Source organism: Pecten maximus, chromosome 19, assembly GCF_902652985.1.
Source record: "Pecten maximus chromosome 19, xPecMax1.1, whole genome shotgun sequence".
Classification (NCBI taxonomy): Eukaryota; Metazoa; Mollusca; class Bivalvia; order Pectinida; family Pectinidae; genus Pecten; species Pecten maximus.
The window spans coordinates 598,775-619,314 of record NC_047033.1 but is presented as its reverse complement, the minus strand read 5'-3'; the positions used below and the strand labels follow the sequence as shown (position 1 = coordinate 619,314).

General features: G+C 37.4%; 1 protein-coding gene across 1 annotated transcript in view; it reads right to left on the bottom strand.

The window, feature by feature from the left end:
• LOC117318205 (neurobeachin-like protein 1) overlaps positions 1 to 20,540 on the bottom strand; it is a 152,254-nt gene that overhangs the window by 49,348 nt on the left and 82,366 nt on the right. The window contains exons 25-33 of the mRNA XM_033873240.1: positions 19,010 to 19,112; positions 17,673 to 17,823; positions 14,310 to 14,468; positions 13,191 to 13,350; positions 10,578 to 10,666; positions 3,547 to 4,287; positions 2,722 to 2,854; positions 1,814 to 1,929; positions 1,559 to 1,579 (exon numbers count right to left, since the gene is read on the bottom strand). Coding sequence (XP_033729131.1) covers positions 1,559 to 1,579; positions 1,814 to 1,929; positions 2,722 to 2,854; positions 3,547 to 4,287; positions 10,578 to 10,666; positions 13,191 to 13,350; positions 14,310 to 14,468; positions 17,673 to 17,823; positions 19,010 to 19,112 — 1,673 coding nt within the window. The remainder of the gene's footprint in view (positions 1 to 1,558; positions 1,580 to 1,813; positions 1,930 to 2,721; positions 2,855 to 3,546; positions 4,288 to 10,577; positions 10,667 to 13,190; positions 13,351 to 14,309; positions 14,469 to 17,672; positions 17,824 to 19,009; positions 19,113 to 20,540) is intronic.

Sequence of the window (20,540 nt, the reverse complement as noted above, 5' to 3'; positions counted from 1 at the left end):
AATTACATAAACATGTTGAATGGTAGAATATACACCCTGATGATGATTTGATGTGAGAAATAATACGGACAGTTTTACATAATTGCAGTAAAAACCGAGAAACTATCCACTGATTACAAAAAATCTCTAATACTGTGCTTCACTCTCTGTATGTAAATGAGCCACAGCATTATATGTTATACACATGTATACACGCAAACTGGTTTGTTTTGAAGAATGGCGGACCGGTGATCAAAGCCAACCATTAGAAGCCATAAGTTGATCGGATGTTCTGGGAGCTATACCACGAGAGTAAAGAAAAGTGGGCAAAATCATAGTCAACGTGTGTCTGTTAGACAAAAATAAAACATGATTTTAGGTAAAAGCCACCATAAATTGGCAGTGAAACTTATCGTGTTGGATAATCCAACCCTTGGTTGTACGTTTATCATGCGGGGATGTAACTCAGCACACAGGGTTGGTTCAGGTTCTATTTTTAGATGTTTATTACATATAGTACTTTACGTATCAATTGTTGACATCTGAGCCGATTTAATGGAAATCATCTATAAATGAATATATACCTATAGGAGATTATGGCATTTAGCCAGATATATATATTTTATATAAACAAAAACAGAGAGGCTTTAAGAGTTAGGTTTATAACCAAATAAATTTTGCCCTATAAATCAACAGGAAAAGTTCACATGTCTCTTTAGATGTCACTTCTAGATGTTATAATTTAAAAAAAAAAAATGTTCAAATTATTTTAATAATTGGAATGGAACAACATCTATTAATAATGTATTAACTACCTGGATCAGATTAACCCAGGCTTAATGGCCATATACAATGTAGATTATCTGTTTTTCCTTAACTGATGAAAGAAGACAAAATGATCACTATTAATACTCTTCAAAAACTTTGTGAACTTTTAACACTGACAAATCTTACAAGGAAGGAGGAACCAGACAAACCAGCTGAATCATTACTTGACATATAGTGTATACAATATAACTATTGACATTTAAACTTTAGGTGATATCCTGTCCTTTGTACAACCCACTAAAAAACAAACCAAATTTGTAAGGTTATTATTATTTTACATTTATATCTTGAATAAAATTCACAGAAAAGGAAATGATTTTTGAGCCTATGTAAAAACTATTATATATAAAAATATTTGTTTTACTGGTTAGAATTGTTTGCTATGTTGTTTAATCATTTCAATAGCATGTTCTTTTTCTATTATGCCATAAAAATTACCATAGTGGTAACAATTACTGAAACATTACAGAAAACTGAACATAAAGAACCTATTTGACTCTCTCGCGTAATGTCTTAAATTAACTAAATCCTGCCACAAAATGCTCACCATAAAACTAGATTATACTGTATAATGAAAATTTCATCATAAGTTTAACGAGAAAGGATTTGATTAAAGTTAATGACATTCCATGACAGAAGATTATAGGAAAGAGAGAAACACAGGGACAGAGGATGCATACTAGATGTGGCGGCCATGTTTTTCGTTTCCATGGCTACACAAAATGGCTGTTTTGGTGTCTGTTCTACTTACAAATGAGCCTTCTGAACTCTCCTACAAATCAAAGGTAGCTTAGAAATGCTTAATTTATTAAAGAGAAACAGAAAATTAACAGAAAAGTTTTGACCACAAAAAGCAATAAGTAAACGCAAATCAAAATTATTAAATATTAAATGTATATCTTCAGTTTTATCCACACAGATATCAAAAACATCAAATGGTTAAAAAGACTGAAGAAAGAAAAAGCGTTGAAAAAATGTAACAGTAGTTATTGACAAAAAATCTTACCCGTTCTGTGAATTTATCTTCCTTGTCAGAGAAAAGGTTGACATCTACTTGCATAAAGTGTCGAACCAGTCGAACAAGCTCGATTGCATTCTCTGTTGGCCCGGCAACTGCTTGACCTGATTAAAAGATGGAATCTGAATAAATTCCAATTACCAGCACTGAACAAACTACCAGAACAGGGGAGAGATTTTGATATTTGTTTGGGTTTTGGTTGAGAATTTGTTTTGGCCAGCATGTAATCTCCATATTATAAAAGAAAAACATGTCTTACAACAAATTTAAAAAGACAGGTATACTGGTCTTGGTATCTCAAAAGTTGTCAAGTTAACATGTAGTCATGGTCTATCACAAGTTGTCAGGTCAACATGTAGTCTTGGTGTCTCACAAGTTGTCAAGTTAACATGTAGTCATGGTGTCTCACAAGTTGTCAAGTTAACATGTAGTCATGGTGTCTCACAAGTTGTCAAGTTAACATGTAGTCTTGGTGTCTCACAAGTTGTCAGGTTAAACCCAAGTTGTCAGGTTAACATGTAGTCTTGGTGTCTCACAAGTTGTCAGGTCAACATGTAGTCATGGTGTCTCACAAGTTGTCAGGTCAACATGTAGTCATGGTGTCTCACAAGTTGTCAGGTCAACATGTAGTCATGGTGTCTCACAAGTTGTCAGGTCAACATGTAGTCATGGTGTCTCACAAGTTGTCAGGTTAACATGTAGTCATGGTGTCTCACAAGTTGTCAGGTTAACATGTAGTCATGGTGTCTCACAAGTTGTCAGGTTAACATGTAGACTTGGTGTCTCACAGGTTGTCAGGTCAACATGTAGTCATGGTGTCTCACAGGTTGTCAGGTCAACATGTAGTCATGGTGTCTCACAAGTTGTCAAGTTAACATGTAGTCATGGTGTTTTACCAGCATCTCTGATGTCCGAGGTACAGGAGTGTAGCATCATCTCAAGCAGACGACGCTTCACCTCTGTGGGGGACCGAATCAGCTCATGTGTCTCTGCAATTTTGTCAATCCATGAGAATACTTGCCCTCGTTCCTGAAACACATTCATATCATCTTGTATACCTTATAAAGGTGTTTATATCTTGTGTGCCGTTTGAACTGATCTAAAGCATATGTTAAGATGTTTCTGAATAAGGGCTATGTAAAGTATAGTAGTTGAGAGGATATGTTGTAGATTGTGGGGCTGTGAGATCCATCAGTTAGAGCATTGGCAATGTAACCTCAGGTGACAATTTGAGGTGTGTGGTTTAATGCTCCGTATTTGAATGTTATTCAGCGAGGTAGCCACCAGCTACTACAAGGAATCCCCACATCAAAATTACACTGGCTGTTCACTGGGCAAAAAACCCAACAAACAAATGAACCTTTCAAATTGTTCTTTAGCAAAAACCCCAACAAACAAACAAATCTTTTAAATTGCAGTCACTACAGCCTCAGGAATTTAGAGTTATCTCCCCTTAGCATCATTTCATCACTATGGCCATTTCTGTTGACCAAACAATTTTACCAGTTGTAAAAGAGTAGTTTTCTAATTAAGGACAGACCTAATGATAATTCTAATTAAGGACAGTCCTTATGATAATTCTAATTAAGGACAGAACTTATGATAATTTTATAGGTTCATGATCATTTAAATTTGAAGTATTACATTAAGTAAAGGATGACAGTGGCTATTACAATTTACTGGTGGCATCATTACGAGTACAGGACACTAAAACTACAAACCTTCCAGGCAGCTTTGTCCGATCCCTCTATACCTTTCCACATAATACTGAGGAGTATGATTAACAGATTCTGACAGAGTTCCTCCGTGCGTTCCATGTTGTTACGGATATAAATTTTCTGTATACCCAGATTATCTAAGGCTTGTTGTATATTCTGTACTTCGTCCTGTGATTTCCGTCTAGATTCATCTGGTCCTCCGTCTGCAGTATCAGTCAGACTCATAATACTATCACTTGTAGAAATACTTAATGCTGATTGGCTGATCACAGATCCCGATCGATCCTGCGATCGCTGACCTAAGGTGTTTAAGTCTTCAGCACTTGCACTTGAACTTCGACTCATTGACCTCGGCCGTTCATCCTCCGAGGTCATGTCTTCAAATTGCTGTTGTGAAATGAACATGGGTGTACGTGGAGTATTTGGCGTTGGTGTCAGAGAGAAGTCACTGTCACTTAAACTTAATGTTGTGGGGTGTTTTGGCGTTCCATTCCCCGTTCCATGTGTTGGGAGATCCTTTACTTCCCCTCCTGTTTCAGCCCTGCTATTGGTCGATGATGAGATATCACCACCAGTTGCCATACCAACAGGATTTTCAGAAGCATCTACGCTGTCGTGATTGTTATTGACTGGTTGATCGACAGTGACACGAAAGATGAAGAGTTTTGTAAGAGCCTCTTGCCATCCCAACTGCTTTGAAACATTTTTGGAAGAACTCACTTTATCAACCAAAAAGTCCAATATCTACAAAACAAATGTAAGATCTGGTAAAATTAAACATGCAAAATGAGGCTGAATCTTAACCTATTCCCTATTGGCCCCTGTAAGGTTTTTCTTTCTCTTTAAATGTTTTAATTGATAATTTACAACATGTACATTTGTAGGAACAAGAGATCACAGCGGAATCTTGGCGCTCACAATTAAATGAAATGAAAGACTTATCTTTTCCCTTCTTTAACTCTTCTTTCAAAACATTTTAATAAATTTATATAACACAACATTTGCAGGAGCAACCTGCAATTTATAAAATCCAAGATGGCCACCTGTCAGCCATATTGTTTTCTGATCGATCCCGATGGTTCGACTTATCCGTGTCCGTTTGTATATGGAAACAAAATACCCAACAATCATTGGTTGTATGCAGAACAAGTGTTTGATAACATAGTCGAAAATAAGCAATAAATAATAACAAAGAAATCAATTAATTGTACATGATAAGAATTATCCCTTTATCTAATAAACAATATTGAGCACAGTTACAGATCAAAACAAAGTTCATGCGTAAAATCCTCTTTGACAAAGATACGCAATTTACACACGGGTGTCATACAATGACAGCATAATATTCTATAAAAACAATACATACATTATAAGAATATAATTGTATATATTGTACTAACATTATTAATTATCTTAAAATCCATTTATATTGTTCTACAATTTAACAATATGAATTTAAACAATAAACAGTTCAGGACAATTTGATCGACCGTACACGTGCTGATTTTGCATCAAAGGTGAAGGTCGCAGTCAGTGTTTATCGGCTGCATGATATGCATTGCCACGATCTTTTAAACAGGGTAAAAACATCCCGCATATCATTGTTACTATTGCATCATCGTATTCAGAATTTAGGCATATATAAATAAATCAATGACAGACAAGTATTTTTTCTGTGCATTTTCGATGGAATATACAGTGGAACTTCGTTAACTCGAACTCGGATAACTCGAATACCCCGCTTAACTCGAAGTACCTCGTCGGTCCCGGCCGAATTCTCTCTTTATCTTAGTAAAGTTAACTCGGAAAACTCGAACTCGGAAAACTCGAAGAACTCGGATAATACGAAGTGAAAATTTGGTCCCAACAATAAAAATCCTATTTGAAATGATCGAATAACTCGAAGTATAATTTTCGTTGATCGGTGGTAAACGTCGACATTTTTTAAGAACTAAATTCCGTTTGTAATACTGAACATATCGGCACTACTAACCTACATGCTATTATAAGTGTTTCATAAATTCATAAAAGAAATTGTCGGTTGAATCTTATAACAACATGTCTTGGTGATAAAAAGTACTGTTTTACTTACATCAGGTAATTTCCTAAGGCGGTCGCCGATATTAGTACACACGATAGTCAACAACTCATCTACCCGTTCGCTCAAGCGGAACTAATCTCTGACACACCGGTATATCTACCGGCTGATGTTTCTACAGGTGTAGAAATGAAACAGTCACCGGCGCCTATTAAATCTTTAAACTGCTGAAACTATAGCGTAATTACTGACAAGGTGTTCAGAGTACAACTGTAACGGTCAGTGCTGTCTATTAAATCGGATAAAACGCCAGCTCAGTTACAGTAACATTTTATACGCACATGCGCAGCCTAACTTCCGGTGCTAATACACATGGAAATGGCGTGGTTATCAATAAAAAGTAAGTAGGCCGATCAAACAGTATTTTATATGTCCAATAAAAGGTAATCGGTCTGTTACGTTTTGCATGCAATCTGTGTTAAACTCAAACGGTTACCGGGCATTTGATTTGACATGAATAACTTATTTTGTCGAATTCCGTTTTATCGTTTACCTTTTGCAAACATGACTTGGACATCAGATCGTTTTTGAAGTGACTAAGTGAAAGAAACTTTGACTGTATATCGGCAAAACTACACCAAATTACAAGTAACATAACGAAACATTATGTACATATATATTTACATGTATTGACCAGTCTTCACACTAAACTGATGAGCGACAGAGCGAAGTTATAATGATTATATAATGTTGACAAATATTGACCAAACTTTTCACCAAAAATGATAACTCGCTTAATTCGAACACTCGGATAACTCAAAGTTTTTTCGTGGTCCCGTCGACTTCGAGTTAACGAAGTTCCACTGTATGTAATTCATCATTTACTTTTTTAATTTTTCGGCGGCCATGTGTATCAAAACAATAAACAGAACACATATTGGTTTGTAGACTAAAACGTACACATTTCATTCTTAGTTATGTATACCTGAACTGTTTACTTCACCGATGCACCTGTATAAACAATGGGATGATGTGCGACCGACAGCCGGAAACTAACAATAGGCTTTGGTAACACCGTTACGGTTGATTGGTCACACTCGGTCAATCAGGCGAGGTCAGCAAATTTTACCTGAGACAGCATGACGACTCGATATTCGACACAAAAATGTAGATTTTGGTATAGTTTAGAAGAGACGGACCAAAAAATATATTCGACACAACCGCAGTATTCGATTCAACAGTGTTTGAATCATCCGTGCTTAATTTACTAAGATAAAGAAGGGAAAATATCAGGACCGAACGAAACGTTTGACTTATTCTAATGTATTTGATTCAACCTTGTTCGACATAAGTGAGTTTTACTGTTACAGTACTGTATTAGATTTAAGCAAGATATGTTCTGTTCTTTTTGAGAAACAGCGATAACAATCTTCAATTGTCAATATCTAATATGGCCACCTATCGGCCATATTGTTTTCTGATTGGTCCCAAAATGTGTTATGCATAACTAGGGACCAAATGGAACTTACATATGAAATTTGAGAAAGATCCCTTCATTTTGGAGAAGTCAAGGACATTCTTACAACTAGCTAAGAAGGCATCCCTCTTACAACTTAAAGGGCATGTCTCTTACAACTAGTTAAGAGGGCATCTCTCTTACAACTAGTTAAGAGGGCATCCCTCTTACGACTAGTTAAGAGGGCATCTCTCTTAGAACTAGCTAAGAAGGCATCCCTCTTACAACTAGTTAAGAGGGCATCTCTCTTACGACTAGTTAAGAGGGCATCTCTCTTAGAACTAGCTAAGAAGGCATCCCTCTTACAACTAGTTAAGAGGGCATCTCTCTTACAACTAGTTAAGAGGGCATCTCTCTTACAACTAGTTAAGAGGGCATCTCTCTTACAACTAGCTAAAAGGGCATCTCTCTTACAACTAGCTAAGATGGCATCTCTCTTACGACTAGTTAAGAGGGCATCTCTCTTACGACTAGTTAAGATGGCATCTCTCATACAACTAGTTAAGAGGGCATCTCTCTTACAACTAGTTCAGATGGCATCTCTCTTAAGACTAGTTAAGAGGGCATCTCTCTTACGACTAGTTAAGATGGCATCTCTCATACAACTAGTTAAGAGGGCATCTCTCTTACGACTAATTAAGAGGGCATCTCTCTTACAATAAGCTAAGAGAGCATCTCTCTTACAACTAGCTCAGATGGCATCTCTCTTACGACTAGTTAAGAGGGCATCTCTCTTACGACTAGTTAAGAGGGCATCTCTCTTACGACTAGTTAAGATGGCATCTCTCTTACAACTAGTTAAGAGGGCATCTCTCTTACAACTAGTTAAGAGGGCATCTCTTAGGACTAGTTAAGAGGGCATCTCTCTTACAACTAGTTAAGAGGGCATCTCTCTTAAGACTAGTTAAGAGGGCATCTCTCTTACGACTAGTTAAGATGGCATCTCTCTTACGACTAGTTAAGAGGGCATCTCTCTTACAACTAGCTAAGAGGCCTTCTCTCTTACAACTAGCTAAGAGGCCTTCTCTCTTACAACTAGTTAAGAGGGCATCTCTCTTACAACTAGTTAAGATGGCATCTCTCTTACAACTAGTTAAGAGGCCTTCTCTCTTACAACTAGTTAAGAGGGCATCTCTCTTACGACTAGTTAAGAGGGCATCTCTCTTACAACTAATTAAGATGGCATCTCTCTTACAACTAGCTAAGAGGGCATCTCTCTTACAACTAGCTAAGAGAGCATCTCTCTTATGACTAGTTAAGAGGGCATCTCTCTTACAACTAGTTAAGAGGGCATCTCTCTTACGACTAGTTAAGAGGGCATCTCTCTTACAACTAGTTAAGAGGGCATCTCCCTTACGACTAGTTAAGAGGGCATCTCTCTTACAATAAGCTAAGAGAGCATCTCTCTTACAACTAGGTAAGAGAGCATCTCTCTTACGACTAGTTAAGAGGGCATCTCTCTTACGACTAGTTAAGAGGGCATCTCTCTTACAATAAGCTAAGAGAGCATCTCTCTTACAACTAGCTAAGAGGGCATCTCTCATACAACTAGTTAAGAGGGCATCTCTTAGGACTAGTTAAGAGGGCATCTCTTAGGACTAGTTAAGAGGGCATCTCCTAGGACTAGTTAAGAGGGCATCTCTCTTACAACTAGTTAAGTTGGCATCTCTCTTACAACTAACTAAGAGGGCATCTCTCTTACAACTTGTTAAGATGGCATCTCTCTTACAACAAGTTAAGAGGGCATCTCTTAGGACTAGTTAAGAGGGCATCTCTTACGACTAGTTAAGAGGGCATCTCTCTTACAACTAACTAAGAGGGCATCTCTCTTACAACTAGCTAAGAGGGCATCTCTTAGGATTAGTTAAGAGGGCATCTCTTACGACTAGTTAAGAGGGCATCTCTTACGACTAGTTAAGAGGGCATCTCTCTTACAACTAGTTAAGAGGGCATCTCTCTTACAACTAGTTAAGAGGGCATCTCTTACGACTAACTAAGAGGGCATCTCTCTTACAACTAACTAAGAGGGCATCTCTCTTACACCTAGCTAAGAGGGCATCTCTTAGGACTAGTTAAGAGGGCATCTCTTAGGACTAGTTAAGAGGGCATCTCTTACAACTAGTTAAGAGGGCATCTCTCTTAAAGTAGATATCAATTTTTGACTCCCCGAAATTTTCTATTATATCACAGTCAAAATGAATTTGTTGCTAAAAAAAAATGAGTAAAAATGTTGATATTTATGTCACGCACTTCCTTAAAATAATTATCTATCTCCCTTATTGGTCTCCTGAAAGTATGGCATGTATGATACCATAACCAGGGAATGACAACTAATTAAGATGGCATCTCTCTTACAACTAGCTAAGAGGGCATCTCTCTTACGACTAGTTAAGAGGGCATCTCTCTTACAACTAGTTAAGAGGGCATCTCTCTTACGACTAGTTAAGAGGGCATCTCTCTTACAACTAGTTAAGAGGGCATCTCTCTTACGACTAGTTAAGAGGGCATCTCTCTTACAACTAGTTAAGATGGCATCTCTCTTACAACTAGTTAAGAGGGCATCTCTTAGGACTAGTTAAGAGGGCATCTCTCATACAACTAGTTAAGAGGGCATCTCTTACGACTAGTTAAGAGGGCATCTCTCATACAACTAGTTAAGAGGGCATCTCTCTTACGACTAGTTAAGATGGCATCTCTCTTACAACTAGTAAAGTTGGCATCAGAGGGCATCTCTCTTACAACTAGTTAAGTTGGCATCTCTCTTACAACTAACTAAGAGGGCATCTCTCTTACAACTAGTTAAGATGGCATCTCTCTTACAACTAGTTAAGAGGGCATCTCTTAGGACTAGTTAAGAGGCATCTCTTAGGACTAGTTAAGATGGCATCTCTCTTACGACTAACTAAGAGGGCATCTCTCTTACAACTAGCTAAGAGGGCATCTCTTAGGACTAGTTAAGAGGGCATCTCTTAGGACTAGTTAAGAGGGCATCTCTCTTACGACTAGTTAAGATGGCATCTCTCTTACAACTAACTAAGAGGGCATCTCTCTTACAACTAGCTAAGAGGGCATCTCTCTTACAACTAGTTAAGAGGGCATCTCTCTTAAAGTAGATGTCAATTTTTGACTCCCCGAAATTTTCTATTATATATCACAGTCAAAATGAATTTGTTGCTAAAAAAATGAGTAAAAACGTTGATATTTATGTCACGCACAAATCTCCCTTATTTTAGGCAAAACTTCCTTAAAATAATTATCTATCTCCCTTATTGGTCTCCTGAAAGTATGGCATGTATGATACCATAACCAGGGAATGACGTCTAATTAGGGTGATTGTGGTGATGGTGGCAGAGTTTGATAACAATCAGTGGTGTAAGAGGATGTGAGAAGATTGATCTGGAGGGGAGAGAACTGAGGATGGAACCAGGGCTTTATTATAACAAATATTGAAGTATTGAGATAAAGAAAGTACACCCTTACCTTTCGACTGGCCTCTAGTTTGATATCAGAGCTGCTGTAATATATCAGCTGTAACAAGGCCAACAGGGAGTTACAGCAATGGGGATTATCTGTAAGTAAAGTAACATATCAATATCAGAGTCGCTGTAATATAGGCCAACAGAGAGTTACAGCAATGGGGGGTGTCTGTAAGTAAAGTAACATATCAATATCAGAGTCGCTGTAATATAGGCCATCAGGGAATTACAGCAATGGGGAGTGTCTGTAAGTAAAGTAACATCAATATCAGAGTCGCCGTAATATAGGCCAACAGGGAGTTACAGCGATGGGGAGTATCCGTAAAGAAAGTAACATATCAATATCAGATTCACTGTAATATAGGCCAACAGAGAGTTACAGCAATGGGGGGTGTCTGTAAGGAAAGTAACATATCAATATCAAAGTCGCTGTAACAAGGCCAACAGGGAGTTACAGCAATGGGGGGGGGGGGGGGGGGGGGGGGTGTCTGTAAGTAAAGTAACATATCAATATCAGATTCGCTGTAATATAGGCCAACAGGGAGTTACAGCAATAGGGGGTGTATGTAAGGAAAGTAACATATCAATATCAGAGTCGCTGTAATATAGGCCAACAGAGAGTTACAGCAATGGGGAGTGTCTGTAAGGAAAGTAACATATCAATATCAGAGTCGCTGTAACAAGGCCAACAGAGAGTTACAGCAATGGGGAGTGTCTGTAAGGAAAGTAACATATCAATATCAGAGTCGCTGTAATATAGGCCAACAGGGAGTTACAGCAATGGGGAGTGTCTGTAAGTAAAGTAACATATCAATATCAGATTCGCTGTAATATAGGCCAACAGGGAGTTACAGCAATGGGGGTGTCTGTAAGTAAAGTAACATATCAATATCAGATTCGCTGTAATATAGGCCAACAGAGAGTTACAGCAATGGGGGTGTCTGTAAGGAAAGTAACATAGCAATATCAGAGTCGCTGTAATATAGGCCAACAGGGAGTTACAGCAATGGGGGTGTCTGTAAGGAAAGTAACATAGCAATATCAGAGTCGCTGTAATATAGGCCAACAGGGAGTTACAGCAATGGGGAGTGTCTGTAAGTAAAGTAACATATCAATATCAGAGTCGCTGTAATATAGGCCAACAGGGAGTTACAGCAATGGAGGGTGTCTGTAAGTAAAGTAACATATCAATATCAGAGTCGCTGTAATATAGGCCAACAGGGAGTTACAGCAATGGGGAGTGTCTGTAAGTAAAGTAACATATCAATATCAGATTCGCTGTAATATAGGCCAACAGGGAGTTACAGCAATGGGGAGTGTCTGTAAGGAAAGTAACATATCAATATCAGAGTCACTGTAATATAGGCCAACAGGGAGTTACAGCAATGGGGAGTGTCTGTAAGGAAAGTAACATATCAATATCAGAGTCGCTGTAATATAGGCCAACAGGGAGTTACAGCAATGGAGGGGTGTCTGTAAGGAGAGTAACATATCAATATCAGAGTCGCTGTAATATAGGCCAACAGAGAGTTACAGCAATGGGGAGTGTCTGTAAGTAAAGTAACATATCAATATCAGAGTCGCTGTAATATAGGCCAACAGGGAGTTACAGCAATGGGGGGGTGTCTGTAAGGAGAGTAACATATCAATATCAGAGTCGCTGTAATATAGGCCAACAGGGAGTTACAGCAATGGGGGGTGTCTGTAAGGAAAGCAACATATCAATATCAGAGTCACTGTAATATAGGCCAACAGAGAGTTACAGCAATGGGGAGTGTCTGTAAGGAAAGCAACATATCAATATCAGAGTCGCTGTAATATAGGCCAACAGAGAGTTACAGCAATGGGGAGTGTCTGTAAGTAAAGTAACATCAATATCAGAGTCGCTGTAATATAGGCCAACAGGGAGTTACAGCAATGGGGGGTGTCTGTAAGTAAAGTAACATCAATATCAGAGTCGCTGTAATATAGGCCAACAGGGAGTTACAGCAATGGGGAGTGTCTGTAAGTAAAGTAACAGATCAATATCAGAGTCGCTGTAATATAGGTCAACAGGGAGTTACAGCAATGGGGAGTATCTGTAAGTAAAGTAACATATCAATATCAGAGTCGCTGTAATATAGGCCAACAGGGAGTTACAGCAATGGGGAGTATCTGTAAGTAAAGTAACATCAATATCAGAGTCGCTGTAATATAGGCCAACAGGGAGTTACAGCAATGGGGGGGTGTCTGTAAGTAAAGTAACATATCAATATCAGATTCGCTGTAATATAGGCCAACAGAGAGTTACAGCAATGGGGAGTGTCTGTAAGTAAAGCAACATATCAATATCAGATTCGCTGTAATAAAGGCCGCCACAATTTGTGACCATTTCCGTATGTACAATTTAAAATTTTAAGATTTCCGGCAGCTTACAAAAATGGCAAAATATTTTTTTTCCTTCACACTTTGAGAAAAGAACACATTCTCAGTCACTTTCTTGCTTAAGAAATTTAAGTCTGTTTTTGGCTGAACATCACTGAACTAGAAGTTGGAAGCACTAGGAAAGACCTCTGTATGACAATCCGTATCTCGGGATAATCCGTACCCGAGATAAACACCTCTATATAATCCTTACCTGAGATGGTAACTTGGTCAATGAAACGTTTCATCATCGGCCAGGATACTTCACAGTCCTGCATCATACCAATCATTCCCAGGTGGCCACATTCGTTAAGGCGAACACGAGCTTTACTCTTCTCATACACTCTGTCCGACTTCAAAATCGTATACAGCACCTGGAGAAAGGTCACATAACTGTTGTTATCTATTCATTCATCTAATACTTGGGAGCTACATATCTGTCCACAATTCAGATACTTTCCCTTCATTGACATTTATGTATACAGAGAAAAACAAAAATTAATACAATTATATCTCCACTTTAATGATATTTCATTCGACTTATATCTGGTCCAGTTTAAAGCCACATACTCCCAAGAAATATACATAAATGTTTACATTTTGACCGCTTTACAGATTTCAGACTTAATATATACCTAACAAATTATCGCGAATCAAAAACTGAATGAAAATGTGTATTTATCAAAGTATAAGGGAAATTCCCAAAAATAATAACTGGGTCTGGACCCAAGTTTCTATCCAAATTAGTCCCAGAATGCAATGGGCGGGTAATTATCAGTCAACAACAACAATGGCGGAATGCCAAAATCATGTGCCTTCCAAAACGCTGACAGATCCTGCCAAAAAGAAACATAAAAGTGACTGGTATCGGCAAAACCTCAGAACTTCCTTAGGAAAAGAATTGATTCGTTGGAACTTAGCAAGAGAAGAAAAGGAAATAGACTCAAATTCCAATTTTGCCGGACATCTATTGGATTGCTAGTTAGCTTTTCCCGTATTCCTCGTACATTGTTAACTTAAATTTGATATTAGGGGACCCACCTATAGAAGTTTAAAATTTTGATGACTCTCCCACATATCCACTTTTTCGTGAACGGTACCCTGGTATAGAAACAAATTTAATGTAAAAAATGGTACAAACACATCAAAGACACCCAACATTAGATTGAATTTAGTTCAAACCCCACCAACCCTTAGATATGATTTTAATTTGAACCCATCCCACCACATGTAATTTATCAAAGTGCCTTCATCCTATCCCATATAATTTTAATTATGTTTTCCTGGCACAACCCTAACATATTATAACAAAATCAGAATAAAGTTATCATACCTTTATGATTTTTTCGTAGAACATGACAGAGTATCCTCCCTTGACTAGAAGTCCCAGTAACAGCTCGGCCATGTCTGGTTCAAACATGAGAAGATACAACTGGTCCTGACGTTTCTGTAAGTCCAGTAGAGACAGCAGCATGTCCAGGGTCTCACATATCTGTCAACACAAATTACTGTTACCTACAACAGTCTGACAACACAAATTACTGTTACCTACAACAGTCTGTCAACACAAATTACTGTTACCTACAACAGTCTGACAACACAAATTACTGTTACCTACAACAGTCTGACAACACAAATTACTGTTACCTACAACAGTCTGACAACACAAATTACTATTATCTACAACAGTCTGACAACACAAATTACTGTTACCTACAACAGTCTGACAACACAAATTACTGTTACCTACAACAGTCTGACAACACAAATTACTGTTACCTACAACAGTCTGACAACATAAATTACTGTTACCTACACAGTCTGACAACACGAATTACTGTTATCTACAACAGTCTGACAACACAAATTACTGTTACCTACAACAGTCTGACAACACAAATTACTGTTACCTACAACAGTCTGACAACACAAATTACTGTTATCTACAACAGTCTGACAACACAAATTACTGTTACCTACAACAGTCTGACAACATAAATTACTGTTATCTACAACAGTCTGTCTGACAACACAAATTACTGTTACCTAAAACAGTCTGACAACACAAATTACTGTTACCTACAACAGTCTGACAACACAAATTACTGTTACCTACAACAGTCTGACAACACAAATTACTGTTACCTACAACAGACAGTCTGTCAACATAAATTACTGTTACCTACAACAGTCTGACAACACAAATTACTGTTACCTACAACAGTCTGACAACGCAAATTACTGTTACCTACAACAGTCTGACAACACAAATTACTGTTACCTACAACAGTCTGACAACACAAATTACTCTTACCTACAACAGTCTGACAACACAAATTACTCTTACCTACAACAGTCTGACAACACAAATTACTGTTACCTACAACAGTCTGACAACACAAATTACTGTTACCTACAACAGTCTGACAACACAAATTACTGTTACCTACAACAGACAGTCTGACAACACAAATTACTGTTACCTACAACAGACAGTCTGACAACACAAATTACTGTTACCTACAACAGTCTGACAACATAAATTACTGTTACCTACAACAGTCTGACAACACAAATTACTGTTACCTACAACAGACAGTCTGACAACACAAATTACTGTTACCTACAAGTCTGACAACACAAATTACTGTTACCTACAACAGTCTGTCAACACAAATTACTGTTATCTACAACAGTCTGACAACACAAATTACTGTTACCTACAACAGTCTGACAACACAAATTACTGTTACCTACAACAGTCTGACAACACAAATTACTGTTACCTACAACAGTCTGACAACATGAATTACTGTTACCTACAACAGTCTGACAACACAAATTACTGTTACCTACAACAGTCTTGACAACACAAATTACTATTACCTACAACAGTCTGACAACACAAATTACTGTTACCTACAACAGTCTGATAACATGAATTACTGTTACCTACAACAGTATGACAACACAAATTACTGTTACCTACAACAGTCTGACAACATGAATTACTGTTACCTACAACAGTCTGACAACACAAATTACTGTTATCTACAACAGTCTGACAACATAAATTACTGTTACCTACACCAGTCTGACAACACAAATTACTGTTACCTACAACAGTCTGACAACACAAATTACTGTTACCTACAACAGTCTGACAACACAAATTACTGTTACCTACAACAGTCTGACAACACAAATTACTGTTACCTACAACAGTCTGACAACACAAATTACTGTTACCTACAACAGTCTTGACAACACAAATTACTATTACCTACAACAGTCTGACAACACAAATTACTGTTACCTACAACAGTCTGATAACATGAATTACTGTTACCTACAACAGTATGACAACACAAATTACTGTTACCTACAACAGTCTGACAACATGAATTACTGTTACCTACAACAGTCTGGCAACACAAATTACTGTTACCTACAACAGTCTGACAACACAAATTACTGTTACCTACAACAGTCTGACAACACAAATTACTGTTACCTACAACAGTCTGACAACACAAATTACTGTTACCTACAACAGTCTGTCTGACAACACAAATTACTGTTACCTACAACAGTCTGACAACACAAATTACTGTTACCTACAACAGTCTGACAACACAAATTACTGTTACCTACAACAGTCTGACAACACAAATTACTGTTACCTACAACAGTCTGACAACACAAATTACTGCTACCTACAACAGTCTGACAACACAAATTACTGTTACCTACAACAGTCTGTCTGACAACACAAATTACTGTTACCTACAACAGTCTGACAACACAAATTACTGTTACCTACAACAGTCTGATAACATGAATTACTGTTACCTACAACAGTATGACAACACAAATTACTGTTACCTACAACAGTCTGACAACATGAATTACTGTTACCTACAACAGTCTGACAACACAAATTACTGTTATCTACAACAGTCTGACAACATAAATTACTGTTACCTACACCAGTCTGACAACACAAATTACTGTTACCTACAACAGTCTGACAACACAAATTACTGTTACCTACAACAGTCTGACAACACAAATTACTGTTACCTACAACAGTCTGACAACACAAATTACTGTTACCTACAACAGTCTTGACAACACAAATTACTATTACCTACAACAGTCTGACAACACAAATTACTGTTACCTACAACAGTCTGATAACATGAATTACTGTTACCTACAACAGTATGACAACACAAATTACTGTTACCTACAACAGTCTGACAACATGAATTACTGTTACCTACAACAGTCTGACAACACAAATTACTGTTATCTACAACAGTCTAACAACATAAATTACTGTTACCTACACCAGTCTGACAACACAAATTACTGTTACCTACAACAGTCTGACAACACAAATTACTGTTACCTACAACAGTCTGACAACACAAATTACTGTTACCTACAACAGTCTGACAACACAAATTACTGTTACCTACAACAGTCTTGACAACACAAATTACTATTACCTACAACAGTCTCACAACACAAATTACTGTTACCTACAACAGTCTGACAACACAAATTACTGTTACCTACAACAGTCTGACAACACAAATTACTGTTATCTACAACAGTCTGACAACACAAATTACTGTTACCTACAACAGTCTGTCTGACAACACACAGGGCTATACACAATAATACTCACCAAGTCCTCTTCCTTGACAGTGATAATGAAACAGAGAATAGAGGACACCTCCTCCACTGTCACATCCTTTGTCATATAATACTTGACTAGACTGAGAAGGGAGCCTCGGATCGTCTTGGCATCCACCATCGATAATCCGCAGTCACTCGAACTACAATGGATGAAAGTATTTATTGATAACAATCATAAATAAACACTATGATGAAGCTATCCATAAATAAACACATCTGATGAGCTATGTATTGAACACATCTGATGAGCTATGTATTGGGCACTATGTATATGTTACATCTGATGAGCTATGTGTTGGGCACTATGTATATGTAACATCTGATGAGCTATGTGTTGGGCACTATGTATATGTTACATCTGATGAGCTATGTGTTGGGCACTATGTATATGTTACATCTGATGAGCTATGTGTTGGGCACTATGTATATGTTACATCTGATGAGCTATGTATGGGGCACTATGTATATATGTCAACCCTCCTTATTTTGAAAGGAAGTCTCCCTAACTTTTACTTTCGATAGTTTTATCTTGATTCTGCATACTACTTAAATTTTGCCTTCATAACGAAGTTTATGGAGGGACTTTCCCTCATTTTTACACTGAATTATTACATCTGAATTCTGCATTCAAGCAACAATAATGTCACCACTAGTTTGCCAAACAGATCACTACACAATTTATGAAGACACCAAGCTTTTACTCCAGACTTTAAAAAGTTTAAAAACATAAACAGATGAATATAGGCCATGAGGAGCTCTCTGTTATTTTCTCATAAGACGATATAACATGTAACAACATACCACACTACAGACTTACCAACAGGTGGGCAAAGATAATCACTGACAGGTGGGCAAAGATAATCACTGACAGGTGGGCAAAGATAATCACTGACAGGTGGGCAAAGATAATCACCAACAGGTGGGCAAAGATAATCACGACATGTGGGCAAAGATAATCACCAACAGGTGGGCAAAGATAATCACTGACAGGTGGGCAAAGATAATCACTGACAGGTGGGCAAAGATAATCACCGACAGGTGGGCAAAGATAATCACCAACAGGTGGGCAAAGATAATCACCAACAGGTGGGCAAAGATAATCACCGACAGGTGGGCAAAGATAATCACCAACAGGTGGGCAAAGATAATCACCAACAGGTGGGCAAAGATAATCACCGACAGGTGGGCAAAGATAATCACCAACAGGTGAGCAAAGATAATCACGGACAGGTGGGCAAAGATAATCACTGACAGGTGGGCAAAGATAACATCAAACAACCTACCTTAATACACATCAGTCTAGAAATGATAATTGATTGTTTTTACCTGTAGTAGGTTCTCACTACGTCCAGAATATACTGTACACCAAACTTCTTCCTGAAATACTTCCTGTCATCTTTTATGATCGTGGACAGATACTGGATATGTCCTGGTAACAAAATGTATGCAATTAATATTTAGTGAAATCACTTCAAATATCACAAATTTGTTCAATCATAAATATCACAAGTTTGTTCAATCATAAATATCACAAGTTTGTTCAATCATAAATATCACAAAGTTAAATCATATGAATTACAATTCAAGTTACTGTAAAGTTTGGAAGTTGCTTGGAGCTTCATGTTTAATTTTCAATAAAAGGAATTCAGATTATTATGTGAATGTTACTTCCAAGTTATTACTATTGGTAAAAACCAGTTTCAATGGGATTTGGTCAAAAATGTCTCCCTACCTCTTAAACATCAACAATCGTTTATATCATCACATCAATTGTGGATTCCTCAATTTTCAAAACCTTTCAATTTCCCTTTTTTCCTTTAAATGACTTACCAAATTACAAAAAAAAGCTTTTATCTGCTTTTGATTTTGATTTCCGTACATAATACCTATCCTGACAGAGAAGATTCTATGATTTCTTTACATACTTATCCTGACAGAGAAGATTTCTATACATACCTTTCCTGACAGAGAACATTCTATGATTTCTGTACATACCTATCCTGACAGAGAAGATTCTATGATTTCTATGCATACCTAATCCGGCATAGATTGCTATACATACCTATCCTGACAGAGAAGATTCTATGATTACCGTACATACCTATCCTGACAGAGAAGATTCTATGATGTCTATACATACCTATCCTGACAGAGAAGATTCTATGATGTCTATACATACCTATCCTGACAGAGAAGATTCTATGATTTCTATACATACCTATCCTGACAGAGAAGATTTCTATACATACCTTTCCTGACAGAGAAGATTTCTATACATACCTATCCTGACAGAGAAGATTTCTATACATACCTATCCTGACAGAGAAGATTTCTGTACATACCTATCCTGACAGAGAAGATTTCTATACATACCTATCCTGACAGAGAAGATTCTATGATGTCTATACATACCTATCCTGACAAAGAAGATTTCTATACATACCTTTCCTGACAGAGAACATTCTATGATTTCTGTACATACCTATCCTGACAGAGAAGATTCTATGATTTCTATGCATACCTATCCTGACAGAGAAGATTCTATGATTTCTATACATACCTATCCTGACAGGGAACATTCTATGATTTCTATACATACCTATCCTGACAGAGAAGATTTCTATACATACCTATCCTGACAGAGAAGATTCTATGATTTCTATACATACCTATCCTGACAGAGATTCTATACATACCTATCCTGACAGAGAAGATTCTATGATTTCTGTACATACCTATCCTGACAGAGAAGATTTCTGTACATACCTATCCTGACAGAGAAGATGTCTATACATACCTATCCTGACAGAGAAGATTCTATGATTTCTGTACATACCTATCCTGACAGAGAAGATTT